The sequence below is a fragment of the Haliotis rufescens genome, unplaced genomic scaffold (assembly GCF_023055435.1).
Source record: "Haliotis rufescens isolate VD_foot unplaced genomic scaffold, xgHalRufe1.0.p SCAF_11, whole genome shotgun sequence".
Classification (NCBI taxonomy): Eukaryota; Metazoa; Mollusca; class Gastropoda; order Lepetellida; family Haliotidae; genus Haliotis; species Haliotis rufescens.
The window spans coordinates 30,495,943-30,510,324 of NW_025963791.1; the positions used below are offsets into that span (position 1 = coordinate 30,495,943).

At 38.1% G+C, this 14,382-nt stretch overlaps 2 protein-coding genes across 2 annotated transcripts; both read right to left on the reverse strand.

The window, feature by feature from the left end:
• Positions 1 to 1,149: 1,149 nt before the first annotated feature.
• LOC124129346 (tripartite motif-containing protein 2-like) lies at positions 1,150 to 6,022 on the reverse strand. Its single transcript, XM_048392537.1, has 3 exons — positions 5,908 to 6,022; positions 4,236 to 4,536; positions 1,150 to 3,940 (listed from the first exon to the last, which is right to left on the reverse strand). Exons 2-3 carry the CDS (start codon positions 4,534 to 4,536, stop codon positions 2,289 to 2,291), a joined length of 1,953 nt encoding a protein of 650 aa, XP_048248494.1. The 5' UTR covers positions 5,908 to 6,022; the 3' UTR covers positions 1,150 to 2,288.
• A 3,946-nt stretch (positions 6,023 to 9,968) lies between these two features.
• Positions 9,969 to 12,202, reverse strand: LOC124132573 (E3 ubiquitin-protein ligase TRIM11-like). Its single transcript, XM_046496540.2, has 3 exons — positions 12,053 to 12,202; positions 10,362 to 10,662; positions 9,969 to 10,069 (listed from the first exon to the last, which is right to left on the reverse strand). Exons 2-3 carry the CDS (start codon positions 10,660 to 10,662, stop codon positions 9,969 to 9,971), a joined length of 402 nt encoding a protein of 133 aa, XP_046352496.2. The 5' UTR covers positions 12,053 to 12,202.
• Positions 12,203 to 14,382: the final 2,180 nt, after the last annotated feature.

The window sequence follows — 14,382 nt, forward strand, 5'->3', positions numbered from 1 at the left end:
TTCAAAAGCAATGATGTATTCTTTTTTTTCAACAATGATGTACATTTATGCATCTTAAAATATATTTTGTATTTTAGATAGGATGAAATAATCTCAAAAATAATTTCATTTTATTAGTTTTAGGCAGAAACTCAATATCACAGTTAATTATTTTCAGAATTTACAGACAATACAGAGTATTAAGACATGTAGAATTAGGTTTGTCTCAAGTATATTCTTTAAACCAAAGATTTATTATTTACCATGATTACTGAAAAAACCCACTTCTTTAGAAATGTACTTGTTATATTTTCATAGCAGATAAAGAGCCCCAATATGCATAGCTAGCTTAATTTTAATGATAATTATTTAGCATTTCTTGGGATGATAAACTGGACATATGACAAAATAAGAAATGTATTTATATTTATTATTCTCCTATTACAAGGTTTACAGTGGGTTATTTTATTCACATAATCTAATTGGCTGCCTGGGAGTGGAAAGTTGTGTCGCTATTTTAATCAGAGACCTTAAATTATTCTAATGTGTAAATTTTCAGAACATGGTAAGCAAAGAAAAACTCAAATTTATGGGTGATGAAGAAATGACCAACAAGAGGTCCTTTTATAACATTTTACCATAAACCTCATTTCTTTACATTAGCTATGGGTAATTTTAATTTTAATACTTTTTGCCAAAACAAATCACATATAAACAGGTCACTAAAATACATATTTATAATTATGTCTTGTTTTCATGAAGATAAAAAGAATTTTTAAGAAAATATTAATTTTAAATTACCTATTATCAGTAAGTCTTAACTTCTAATCTGATAAAATAACAAAAGAATAAAGTTTGGAGGTAACTGTTGCAGTAAAATAACAATGTAAAATTACAAGGGTATTAAAATGCAAATATTTGTAGAACTACTGAAATGATAATTTATTGTTTACATACTATCCTATGTATTTATTTTTCACACACACACAAAATATTGTGCTTGTCAAATTCAAATTGTTTCTTGTCATTCACAAATATGGGGAAATTAGATGACTCATTTTGTAACATTTGGTGTCATGATGTTAAATATATATATATAATAAAAACACATGGGCTCACCATGTTCAGGGACAAAAAAGAAGAAGAAAAGATGACATAAAATATTCATCATTTTACACATTAAATTATTCACTGTAAAACTAGTTTTAAAGACGAAAATTCGTCCAAAAATATTACAATCCATTGATGGATTTGAGAAGATGTAATCAGCTGATCAGTTGCCTGAGTTGGTATTTTTAGAATCTTGCCTGATCAATCCTGCTGACAGTTCCTTTGGGCACTTGTTTTTCGTTAACAATAGTTCACAATATATAACACAATATTTAATTTCCTCTTAATTGGCTTTATAACATTTGTTTCTAGCGAAGAAATAAACGAATAACGTATTTACATACACTAAAAAGGTGGGCCTATTTAGTGTTGCGCATTGAAAATGATAGTCACGGCGAGACGAATGCAAATAAAGTTATGGACCGAGAAATCCAAAACCATTAACAAATATCAAATCACATTACTAATTCTCAAAACGTTACTCACAACAGCTTTTAATCGTTAACAAAAAACATAACAAATCGCTTGCCTGTCACGGAAAATTCGTGTGAGTTGTCTTCGCTAGATCCTTTTTACCTGTTTATGGTACAGTTGTCTTACTGAGCATATTCGAAAACGAGGCTGGGGGGAATCCCGAGTGGTTACTTAACACGGGAAATTTTCAACTACGAGCTCGACTTTTTATGGCGTATTGTTATGGGTTACACTCGTGATTAATCTGCCACAATTAGAACTCGGCAAAGCCTCGTTCTAATCGTGACAGATTAATCACTCGTTTGTAGATTTTTCGGTATCAACCGAACACAGTGGTTAATCCTCTATGTAACGCCACTGTGAATACTGTTTCATTGTGTATCACGGCGTGTCAGTGTGACGTTGGAGGAAAGCTGAAGTGATGTAGGTCTTGGACGTTTACCACTTTGGTGAAATCCACGGGCACGGGTATAGTGCGGAGCAGAGACACCAAGAAACATCGGGGCAAATCGGGGATTCGAACCCACAATCGTAGGTTCCAGGTGAGTGTACCATATTGTAATGGGGTTAATTCAGAATTGTAGTGAAATATTTCACACCTACAGCTATACTGAACATAAAGTAATTTGTCGGTTCATCTATAGAGGTGGGTGTGTATGCTGGTAATAATGACAGGCGGATGTAACGAACAAGCAGTTAGAGAGGTCTCCATATGCATTCAGTCCCTATGTCTTGATAAATTCCTTGATCTTCCCATCTCCAGTCACAAATATGGAGCCATGTTTGTCTGACCAGAGACCTACTGGAGAGTGTACACCATCCTGTGACGTGAGAACATCCCTGACATACTCCCCCGACGCTGTCAGCTGTATCACCTTGTTGGTGTTCCTGTCTACAAGCAGGATGTCTGCTGTGCCTGTAGTTGAGATACCATAAGGGTAGCGGAGTGCTCTGTCTCCGGTAGGGGCGTATCTCCACACAACATCCCCCTCTGACGTCACACATGTTACAGACTTCTTCCCCATGTCAGACACGAGTATGTTGCCCTTGGTGTTGACACACATGTGGAAGGGGTAGGTAAACAGTGTCTCATTGTTGTGTGTAGCGACTGACCTCAGCACGTGTCCCCCCATGTCCAGGATATCAACACAGTTGGTAGTACCTGCTGCTAGATATGAAGGACTCAGAACAGCGAGACTGTAGTACCACTTGCGGGTTGTGATGGTTGAGAGCAGCACCAGGTCAGGGGTCACTTCTACTGTTACAATCTGACTGGAGAATGGGTCTGCAACCATCACCTGGTTCTCTTTCAACTGTGTTACACCCCATGGAGAGTTAACCAGGGGAAGTCTACTATGACATGGTTGATTGTTTCCAATGTAGAAAGATTTCACACACTTGTTGGAGTTGTCAGTGACAACACACGTCTGTATACCATTTACAAGCAGGACTGTGACGTCACGTAGATCAGGTTTCCCCACATCTCCCTCCACCCAGCCGTCAGTCGTGTCAACCATTACCGAATAAGATTTCAGGCAGGTTCCAGTCTGGTATGTGACCTCAATCTTCCCAAGATGTAGGTCATCTAGGATGTGCTGGACGTTGTCAGTGTCAGGTCTAAACCTGATTTCATCTATTCTCTGTGTGTCTGCTGTGTCTTTGTCCCTGACATCCCCCAACTCTAAAGCCCCCGACTCCCAGGCCTGATACGCGTCATACAGGTCCATCTCACAGTCCGATACCAAGGCCTGGTCAATGAACTCACAATGTTGTCTGTACATCTGCATCTCAATATCTTCAAGCTTTATATCTGCATCAATCTGTGACAGGTGTGTATCTGTGTTTGCATCCAATTCATCTAACAGCTTCTTTTCCTTGTGCTTGATGTTTTCGACGAGTCTGTTTGCAGTAGATGTGATGTGTTCTATTACGGACGCTTTATTGTCTTTTATTTCACTTACTCTTGATTTTTGTTTTTCTATCTTTTTGCTTTTACCAAAAAGCTTTTTCTTAAGACCATTGACTTTATGAGATAACCCAAGCTTTATCCTCGTCATCTGAGAGCTAATTGTGACGACAGAGTCACATTTCCTGTGGTAGACCACACAGCATGACTGACACAGTGACTTGTTGCAGTCCAGACAGAGATATTCTTCTTTCTTATCCTTGTGTTCCTGACACATGACCTTGCGTCTCTTCTTAACCTTGACCTCGCAAGACAGGTCACACAATCCATGGTCACGAGAGCCAGAGCTAACACGGTGTATTTTGGCACATCTACCACAGAGGGTCTCTTCACATTCAGGACACCAGGAAGTCCCCGGAGTTGTCTCCCCTAGTCTGTCACACAAGGAGCAGTGTTTGTTGGTGTCATCAACTGCGAATTAAATCGTCAAGAGCTTATATGTGTCCTTCACATTACATTAGCATGTAATAATATAACAAAATACATCAAACTATACTACAACAGACATCTCATTAACATGTAACATATCACAAGTAATGTGAGGAAAGGGAAGATTATTCCATTAAACTCATTACATATTCACCCCAAGCACTTACACGATAGAGATCTATCTTTCTATGTCTACAGATTATTTTATTATAACGTCCTAAGTCATAATTATTATTTCCACTAGCTTATTGTGTGAATAAACAAGACGTTGTCGCACCTGCCGTTGTTGTAGCAGAGTCCTGTGTGTCAATCAGCCCCTGTATAATGATGCTGGGTTTGATCTGCCCCGCCCACTCCTCCACTGGCCGGCTGGGGTTGGGGACCTTGGTATCTTGTCGACAGAAGGCACAGGGGATCGTCTTGGACTGAACAGCATCTGGTCTGGTTTGGATGTGTCCAGTGACACATTTCCTGCAGAATGTGTGATCACACCTCAGTGTACAGGGGTCTGTGTACAGTTCCTGGCAGATCACACAAGTGAGGAATTCTCTCACTTTCTCAATCTGTGCTGTCGCCATCTGTAAAATATGAAATATCCACACATGCAATGTGAATAGTACTTTCTAGATTTGTGTCATCATAACTGAAACATGTCTTACAATATGAATAGTTCTGTAAAGGCTCCTACTAGTCTCAACGTTCTGTCGTCTGGTGATGTTAATAAGTAGCTGAATTCCAAGCCTGCTAATGTCACCTGCCTATTGTTACTTGAGGCTGTCTCTTATCTCTCAAGTTGTGCACACATCATCGTTTTTCTTTTGCTACAGTACGACTTTGTTTAATGTGTGCTGATAGCCTCATACAAATATAATGCTAAAATACTGACATCACACAAATTAATTTTGTTTTTAAGGAAAAATGACTTCGGAGGTACTTCCCTCACATAACATATTCAGGCCTATAGCAATTTAAACAAACAATCAAGTGTGTTTATATATTCCAACCGTATGCAAGTTCCATATTTATTTTCACAGTATCAATAATGCTGATGACATGACAACATTTCGTACATGCAACTGTTGTTACTCTCTTTACATTGAGGCTACAGTATGTACAAACTAACAGATGGATGTGACAGCTATTTCCTGGTTGGATTTCATTATTTCCGTCTATGGAATAGTTCAAGTCTATTACTACATACATGAACATGCACGTGTAGAAAGACAACATATACTCGTATAAATGACCCCACAACCCACTCTTTAACAAATGTACCACGTTTGTGTAGGGCATCTGACATCCTACATATATACTGAATTTTTCGAATCATCTTCTTTCATGGAATGTCATTACATTTACTTAAAGTCCTACCATACACCAAAGTTAATTCATAATGAGTTGTTTGGGAAACACTAATTTAAGACCGAAAACAGTGTTGCTTAGCAATAATGTTTGAAAACGAAGGGGCGTGGCAATCAAGTTTGAAAGGTGATCGTGGACGGTTTGTTTAGAGAGTATGTCCAGCAGACAAAATTATAAATGACCTATGGGGAAAACGGATTATGCTTGCCTGTTAATTTTGGGTATCAGCAGTTTACCTAAGTAGCTATAAATAAATGTTTGGTAAGTGTCCGGCTACTACCGCTGGCCGGGTACATCATAATTACAATATCTATCATATTTACAGAAACTGAATAAGGAAAAGTATGATTATGCATAATTGTTATTTAATATGCATTAACAAAGTAAACAAAAGTATGTACATGTAGTCACTTTGTTGTCAACTTATTACAATACCGACGTCTACAGAAATTGTTTCTCAGCAGTGTATTTCTACTTTCGGTTTCTCTTCAGTTGAAGACATGGAGTCTTACTTGCGTGTAGACTGACAACAATCACGAATCAAAACAAACGCAAGTACACTGTTGAATACACGACGGAATACATACCCTAAACTCACAGGTGATGTTTTCAATACTACTTCATCTGTTGACAGATTCTCCGTCTTGATATTTCATGCTACCAGTTTGGCAAAACCGCGAAACTTCCCCATCCTGACACACACCGCCCTCATACATCCAAGGGAGGTAACAGCGGGCGAAACCTCAACTGACACAGTTAGGCTAGCGATACTGAAGAGAATATTCCTTCTAGGATCGAATCACTAAATATGCCGTCATACTTTTATAGCAATATTCTCTACTGTAATGAATATATTTTTTAGTAAGTGAGATAATTTGAACACGAAGCAAAACATTGTGCCTTTCAAACATATATTTGAAATAATTCTGATAAGTTAGAGTTGTCATTAATATGTATTAACATTTAGGAGATAAATATTTCGTTTTGTAAGATTTGCGTGATGTTATGCTGAATGGATGTAAGGAAATTTCATTTGAACACTCTGCCTTACGGCGTTATAAATTCACGTTCGGTACTCCAATGATGATGGTCCATTTTAAGAAAGGGATTGTCACGTGTTCAAGCCCATTTCTCAGAAAATAAACAAACAACAGGACATATCACCAATTCAATTCTTTATCACAGTTCCTCATCTTACTTGTTATTTGTAGTTATGCGTATCTATAAAATACAATTATCAAAATAAAAAAAGACGTACATACTGTTTTGCCTCTATACAAGATACAAGATAGTGTCAACTCGCCTGAAACTGAGGTGGTGACAAGAGACGTCAAACATGTGCGAGATTTTAGACATGCAGCTTAGCTGGGATGGAAAAGGTTGTTTACTGTTAGAGTGGAATGCCATATGTGAAAGAGACTAGGGAATTAGAAGAAGAATAAACCTGGAAGTTATTCACGGGAGCACTGGACAGGTGCAGGATATTTTTATCTTGGACAGGTACCAATTTACGTTCGTTAGCCAGCTGCTGCTGTCCCTAAAGAATGTTCGAATAATGTCGTTTTTGAGTCGAGCTCGAGTCAATGGAATACGACTTCAACAATTCATTGGTTTTGTGGCCGGGAATTTTGCAAATCTCGCGATTTTCAATACATGCGTTTAACAGCAAAGTGACGGCAGTTGCCCGAAGACAATGGTTTGTATACACTTTGAGACCAGCGTTGGTAGAAATTTCTTTCATCATGTTGCCAATGCCATTTACACCAACTGGCCTCGCGGTGTACCATTCGGTGTCGTCGACGTGGGTTCGTCTCTTGGGAGCCTGGTAAGAAGCACCATTGTTGGGATTGGGGAGAGACATGTAATTCTTTCATGAAATTACAGGACAGAATTGGTCAGATGTTGCATAAATGCGTTTGTTGGGCCCATTTGATTCTTTGATGTCCCCCCTGTGATTTTCAGTGACTTCGGAGTGTGTCATTTCAATAAACTCGAACCCCTGTTTATCAGTGTATACACGAAAGGAAGATGCAGTTAATTCCCTTTGGTTTTCTTTACCACGACGAGTGAAACCGAGTGTAAGGTCGAACCACACTTTACGAAGCAAGCCGGGGGGAGTTTCCGTATCCAAACTTTCACGAATTGTTTTTAAATCATTCTCGGAGATAGCAGCATGATGTGTTATCTGGTCAAGGCCATCGCGCTTTAGTTTTATTTTATTATGGACAGAAAAATATTTTTTGCTGTGTGAAATTCCCGGCCTTGGATAATGTTTATACTGCGCTCAAATGGCTGTCTCCTGATCTCCCCAGCATTTCTGACTTCGGCCTAAAGGAACCTCAGTTTCTCATTCAGTTGAGAAGCAGGTAGCTGTTCGAACATGGGTTCAAAACCTCGGAAACCAAGCCATTCTGGAAGTGAAAAGATTGCCTTGTTCAGGGTACAAATGTGACTGTAAGTGGGAGTAATTTGTTATTATTACTTCGTTGTGTTTAAATGAAATTCCTGTACATCCATTTAGCATAACATATCTCAAATCTTACAAAACGAAATATTTAACTTACGTTAAGATTTTGGTCAATCTCATTATATTATTGCCAAGTTTTGCGATGACACATTGGTCACACTTTACATTGCTATCATGGCAATGGTGTAAGGGAGGTAACTCTCGCTGATGTTGATCGAATCTGCGTAGGAATTTTAGGTATGTGTTTATGTATTCTTTTATGTTTCAATGGCTTACGTCAAAATATTTTAACTCCCCAGGAGGTATTACGCCCAGTAGATTTGGAGAGGTTCCCATCCACGATGTCCTGTACTGCTCTTGCATCAAGGGACCCGAAGTGGTCACTGGACGCTTGAACTTTGGGCTCTTCAGAAACGCTGGCTGTATTTCCTAGTTCAGAGCCGTCTCAGAACGGTCTTCAGCTTCAACAGCTGTTGTGAGTAATAATAATAACAAAATTAGGTGGGTATATGTAAGGCATAACTATTATAGAGTTGCAATAATTGTTTTTTACTCTGTTATAAATTGATTTTGTTTTGTTTTTCCCCTTTGGCCGAGCCCAAGAAAATTACATCAATCATGATTATGATTGTGTAATTAATGGAAAAATTTCATTTACCTTCAAATTCTTGAATTATCTCAGAAAATGTCTCGTTGTCCCATTCACTCAATATTTCATCGAAGTTTTCGATGTGGAAGTCAGGGTAAATTTCCATCTGTTCCTCCATGTTGATGATTTCAAAAACAGTTCCATTAATTAATGGATACATACACGTGATGAGACCCCACGAATTCAGTGATGTTATGCTCATTCGACAACACTTTTTAACCAATCAGATCAGGGAACATTACTACTTTTATGTTACAATTCTCGATAAATATCACTGTGTGTGTAAAAGAGCTCAGGGATGTTAGTTTATCTAATCCATGAAGTGATATTTGTCTTTATTTCGTTGAGTTAGAAGCTCACAAGTGGAACTGCAATGTGGCCAATGAAGATCCGTGGTAGAATAGGTCTTCAGCAACCCATCCGTAAAATGCGACTATGCTTGTCGTGAGAGGCGACTAACGGGATCGGATAGTCACTGACTTGGTTGATGCAAGTCATCGATCCCAATTGCGTGGATCGATGCTTATATTGTCAATCACTGGACTGTCTGGTCCTTTTACTCGATTACTTTCTGACCGTCGTCATACAGCTGGAATATTGCTGAGGGTGGCGTTAAACAACAACAACAAAATTCAAACCAAATGTTTATAATGACGATTCATAATTACAAGGGGCCTGGATTCGATTCTCCACATGCGTAAACTGTATGAAGCCCAACAATGTGATTGAATACTACTTAAAGCGATGTAAAACCCATTTCACTCAATCTCGCAAAATACCAAGTAATATACTAAAATATGTCTTACACTGTTTATAAACATCATTTATATCATAGTTGTTGAAGCTTAAATCCGATTCGTTATGACGTACGCATGCAACAATTCGCGACAAAACTTATTATTTAATTCATGTATGATGCTTAGACATATTTGTGTGAAACGTTTTATTTGGGCAAGGCATCTACTTGAATTATATTCTTTTTGGGGTATTGTTTAAATCAGCGCTTCAGGACATCTGAAAGGAGTTACTGCAGCTGAACTGAGTTTTACTTGTTCGCTGTTTCTGATATCTGAAACGGCAATGTCAATATATCATATGGATACCTTCCAATTCAATAAAGCAAACGGAATGAAGAACTGTTTTCTTGCTCCTATATAGATTTTCGATACATGTGACACGACAAACCTGTGATTGACATCATGCAGTTCACGAAGCTTGACCATCTGATCAATTAGGCGCCTCTTGCAAGAAGCATAGCTTGCAACAAACATGGGTGGCTGGGATATATATTCGTTCCCGGAACAGCCAATTATCGAGTCATAATTGTCAAATTATTACAAAAAACTTTACGATTTGTATGATAACTAATGAGATAAATTAGAATATTTTTGTAACACAAACATTAGGGAAAGAACGTTTCATTAGCACTTGAGTGTATGTTATGAACCGGGTACCATATGCAAATGGCTACTTTCAAATTTCAAAACTGTGTAATACTCGACAGTTACTTCTCTTCAGTGTTGTGCAAAACCTTACACAAAGAGGGTCTCTTCACATTCAGGACACCAGGAGGTCCCCGGAGTTGTCTCCCCTAGTCTGTCACACAAGGAGCAGTTTTTGTTGGTGTCATCAACTGCGAATGAAATCAAGAGCGTATATGTGTCCTTCACATTACATTAGCATGTAATAATATATTAAAATACCTCAAACTATACTACAACAGACGTCTTATTTGCATGTAACATATCATAAGAAATGTGAGGAAAGGGAAGATTAGTCCATTAAACCCATTTCATGATCACCCTAAGCACTTACATGATAGAGATCTATCTTTATATGTCTACAGATTGTTTTATTATAACCTCCACAGTCATAATTATTATTTCCACTAGCTTATTGTGTGAATAAACAAGACGTTGTCGCACCTGCCGTTGTGGTAGCAGATTCCTGTGAGTCAATCAGCCCCTGTATAATGATGCTGGGTTTGATCTGCCCCGCCCACTCCTCCACTGGCCGCCTGGGGTGGGTGACCTTGGTATCTTGTCGACAGAAGGCACAGGGGATCGTCTTGGACTGTACAGCGTCTGGTCTGGTTTGGATGTACCCTTTGACACATTTCCTGCAGAATGTGTGATCACACCTCAGTGTACAGGGGTCTGTGTACAGTTCCTGGCAGATCACACAGGTGAGGAATTCTCTCACTTTCTCAATCTGGGATGTCGCCATCTGGGAAACATGAAATATCCACACATGCCATGTGAATAGTGCTTTCTAGATTTGTGTCACCATATAACTGGAACATGTCTTACAATATGAATAGTTCAAGTTCTTCAAAGGCTCCTACTAGTCTCATAAAGAGATAAGACAAGGACAACGTTCTGTCTTCTGGTGATGTTAATAAGTAGTTGCTGAATTCCAAGCCTGCTAATGTGACCTGCTTAATGTTACTTGAGGCTGTCTCTTATCTCTCCAGTTGTGCATGCCTCATCGTTTTTCTTTTGCTACAGTCCGACTTTGTGTAATGTGTGCTGATAGCCTCATACACATATAATTCTAACATTATGACATCACACAAATAATATTTTGTTTTTAAGGAAATATGACTTCGGAGGTACTTCCCTCACATAACATATACAGGTCTATAGCAATTCAAACAAACAATCAAGTGGGTTTATATATTCCAACCGTATGTATGTTCCATATTTAATTTCACAGTGTTAATAATACTGATGACATGACAACATTTCGTACATGCAACTGTTGTTACTCTCTTTACATTGAGGCTACAGTATGTACAAACTAACAGATAGGTGTGACAGCTATTTCCTGGTTGGATTTGATTATTTCAGTCTATGGAATAGTTCAAGCCTATTACTACATACATTTAGCTGTAGGAAGACAACATATATTACGGACCCAACAACCCACTTTTTAACAAATGTACCACGTTTGTGTAGGGCATCTGACATCCTACATATATATTGAATTTTTCGAATCACCTTCTTTCATGGAATGTTGTTACATTTACTTAAAGTCCTACCATACACCAAAGTTAATATATAATGAGTTGTTTGGGAAACACTAATTTAAGTCCGAAAACAGTGTTGCTTAGCGATAATGCATGAAAACGAAGGGGCGTGGCAATCGAGTTTGAAAGGTGATCGTGGACGGTTTGTTTAGAGAGTATCTCCAGCAGACAATTTTTTTAAATGGCCTACGGGGAAAACGGATTATGCTTGCCTGTTAATTTTGGGTATCAGCAGTTTACCTAATAAGCTATAAATAAGTTTTCGGTGAGTGTCCGGCTACTACCGCTGTCCGGGTACATCATAATTACCATATCTATCATATTTACAGAAACTGAATAAGGAAAAGTATGATTATGCATAATTGTTATCAATATGCATTAACAAAGCAAACAAAAGTATGTACGTGTAGTCACCTTGGTGTCAACTTATTACAATACCGACGTCTACAGAAATTGTTCCTCAGCAGTGTATTTCTACTTTCGGTTTCCTTTTCAGCTGAAGACATGGAGTCTCAACGTGTGGACTGACAACAATCACGAATCAAGACAAACGCAAGTACCCTGTTGAGTACACAAAAGAATACATACCCTCAACCCACAGGTGATGTTTTCAATACTAATTCATCTGTTGACTGATTCTCCGTCTTGACCAGTTTGGGAAAATCGTCCGCGAAACTTCCCCGCATTGACACACTCCGCCCTCAAACAAGCTCCTCACAGCGATAGCCCGTCCGCGGAGCTCTCTAAACCGATATGAAACGAAGGTGTCACGCGCTAGGAAGGACCTTGCTCCCTGATACACCCAAGGGAGGTAACTACGAAGCCACAACTGACACTTGAAGTTGGGCAAACAATTCTGTAAAGATATCCGATCTAGGATCGAGTCACCCAATCTGCCGTATACTTTTCCCTACTGAAACTTAGAACGGCATTTATCACTGTTGTAACGAATATATTTCTTTGTAAATAAGATAACTGTGAACACAAAACGAAGAATTGTACGTTTCATTTATTATTTTTGGATATGTTATTATTGTTATTAGATTTTCTTAACATTTCTCTCAAAAGTTTACTATTCCATTCAAAACCAAATGATTCTCAGTTACAAGCAACGTGTAAAGTTACATAAATATTTTTAACACTGTTTGTTACTCAAAAGTTGTTTGATCAAGTCTAAAACATGCAATGCCTCAGCAAAACTTTTAAAAAAATGTATAAAAGACATGTAAAGGACATTTCCAGATTTGACGCGTTAGTGACAGTGCAGTTTTTCAGGTGAACAATTGACTTTGTATTTTCCATGTGTTTGCGACGGGGGCCATCGGCGGGGCAGGATACGCTGATTCGTTTTTTAACGAACGCCTGATTTCATCACCATTTGATAATGATTTATAAACACATGCTGATGAGGTCGTACATCGTTGAATATGGAATATGCTTATGAATATGGAAAGGGTTTTGTTGCTTTTATTTATATAAGCCAGCTGACAGTAAGAACGCACATCAAGATACATGAACACTCTGAACACTTTAAAGGATATGTTTATTGACACTTCTTTGACGAGCTAGCTAACTCAATACACCTTGAAAATTTGAGTGTGTATTTGTATATGGATATTGTAAAAACAAATTAAAGAAAATAAACTGTGGTGTACGTCGATGAATACGCTCGTGTAGGCTATGTGACAACGCATCTAAATTTAGTGAACTCTGAATTATTTACTCTATGCTTTTGAGACGACCCCCTCTTGTTCAGGATTATCCAAGACACCCGTATGGCTTATTTGGAACATTCGCACGACGCTCAGTAGGGGATTATATATATACAAAAATCAGTTAAGAAATCAGAAATCAGGAAATCAGTTGTTTGGGCAAAAGCAGCAGCTAATCCAGATAACAGAGCATTAGATCTTCCTATCTGTAAATATGAGGCAATTAGAGGTATGCACTCATCAGCTTATTCAAAATTGAATGATAAGATGGTTTGGTCAGTCCTCAGTTGTTGGGCATCTATCTGGGGTCATCGTTACATTTCTTCTATAAATGCCGTTCACCATCGTGCTTTGGGATTTGTCTTTGGGTTGGGTAAATATGTTCCAAATGTTGCCATTAATGGAGATATGGGATGAATTCCAGCGATAGTTAGACAGTGGATGTGTATTGTATGACAGTATTGGCGTTTTACTAAAACGTTCTTTAGATTAAAATAGTGTGTTTATTTGATCTGAACGGTATGCGTATGGACGAGTGCAAAATTGGAATTTTCGTATGAGGGCAAAGCTGAACAAATTGGGTTTGAGTATTTCAGAGATGTAAGCGTGAAAAGTGTAGATGCACGTGTGCAGGATATTTCCTTGGGAAAGTATGTGTCTGATTGGATTGAACTGTTATTCACGCCTGACGGAAGAACGGGTGGAAATATATTACGTACGTATATAATGTTTAAAAATGTGTTTGGTTGTGAAAGTTATGTAAGTATACATATGCCTCGTTCTTAACGCTCTTCCTTTCCAAATTTAGATCAGGCACTGCTCCTCTATAGTTTACAAACAGGCAGATATATGAATATGAATGTGAATGAAAGAGTGTTTTCAGTGTAATAAAAGTATTTAAGATGAACGTCATGTATTGCTGGATTTTCTTTGTACGATGATTTGCGTGAAAGTTAATTCGAAAAGGTCAGTTTTAGCTATCCCAACTTCCTAGAGTTAAGTGAAACTGCATTTTATGCTCCAACGAAGAAAATATATTTTATATGGCTGGTGATCGGTATTATATTTATTATATTAAATTTTGTTTATATTTACCTATTAATGTTGTATGTAATGTGAAATATTGTAAGTCTCTCGCGACCCTTAACGGGCGCCTCACTTCAATTTCAAACAATCTATCTGTCTACAGTGCCATTTACTATTGAA

What these genes read in the sequence shown, in the direction of transcription:
- LOC124129346 (XM_048392537.1), bottom strand. Translation starts at nt 4,536, where the DNA reads ATGGCGACAGCACAGATTGAGAAAGTGAGAGAATTCCTCACTTGTGTG. An exon ending in CTCTGCTACAACAACGGCAG is followed by an intron (nt 3,941 to 4,235) that starts GTGCGACAACGT and finishes TTTAATTCGCAG; the next exon opens with TTGATGACACCAACAAACAC.
- LOC124132573 (XM_046496540.2), bottom strand. Translation starts at nt 10,662, where the DNA reads ATGGCGACATCCCAGATTGAGAAAGTGAGAGAATTCCTCACCTGTGTG. An exon ending in ATCTGCTACCACAACGGCAG is followed by an intron (nt 10,070 to 10,361) that starts GTGCGACAACGT and finishes TTTCATTCGCAG; the next exon opens with TTGATGACACCAACAAAAAC.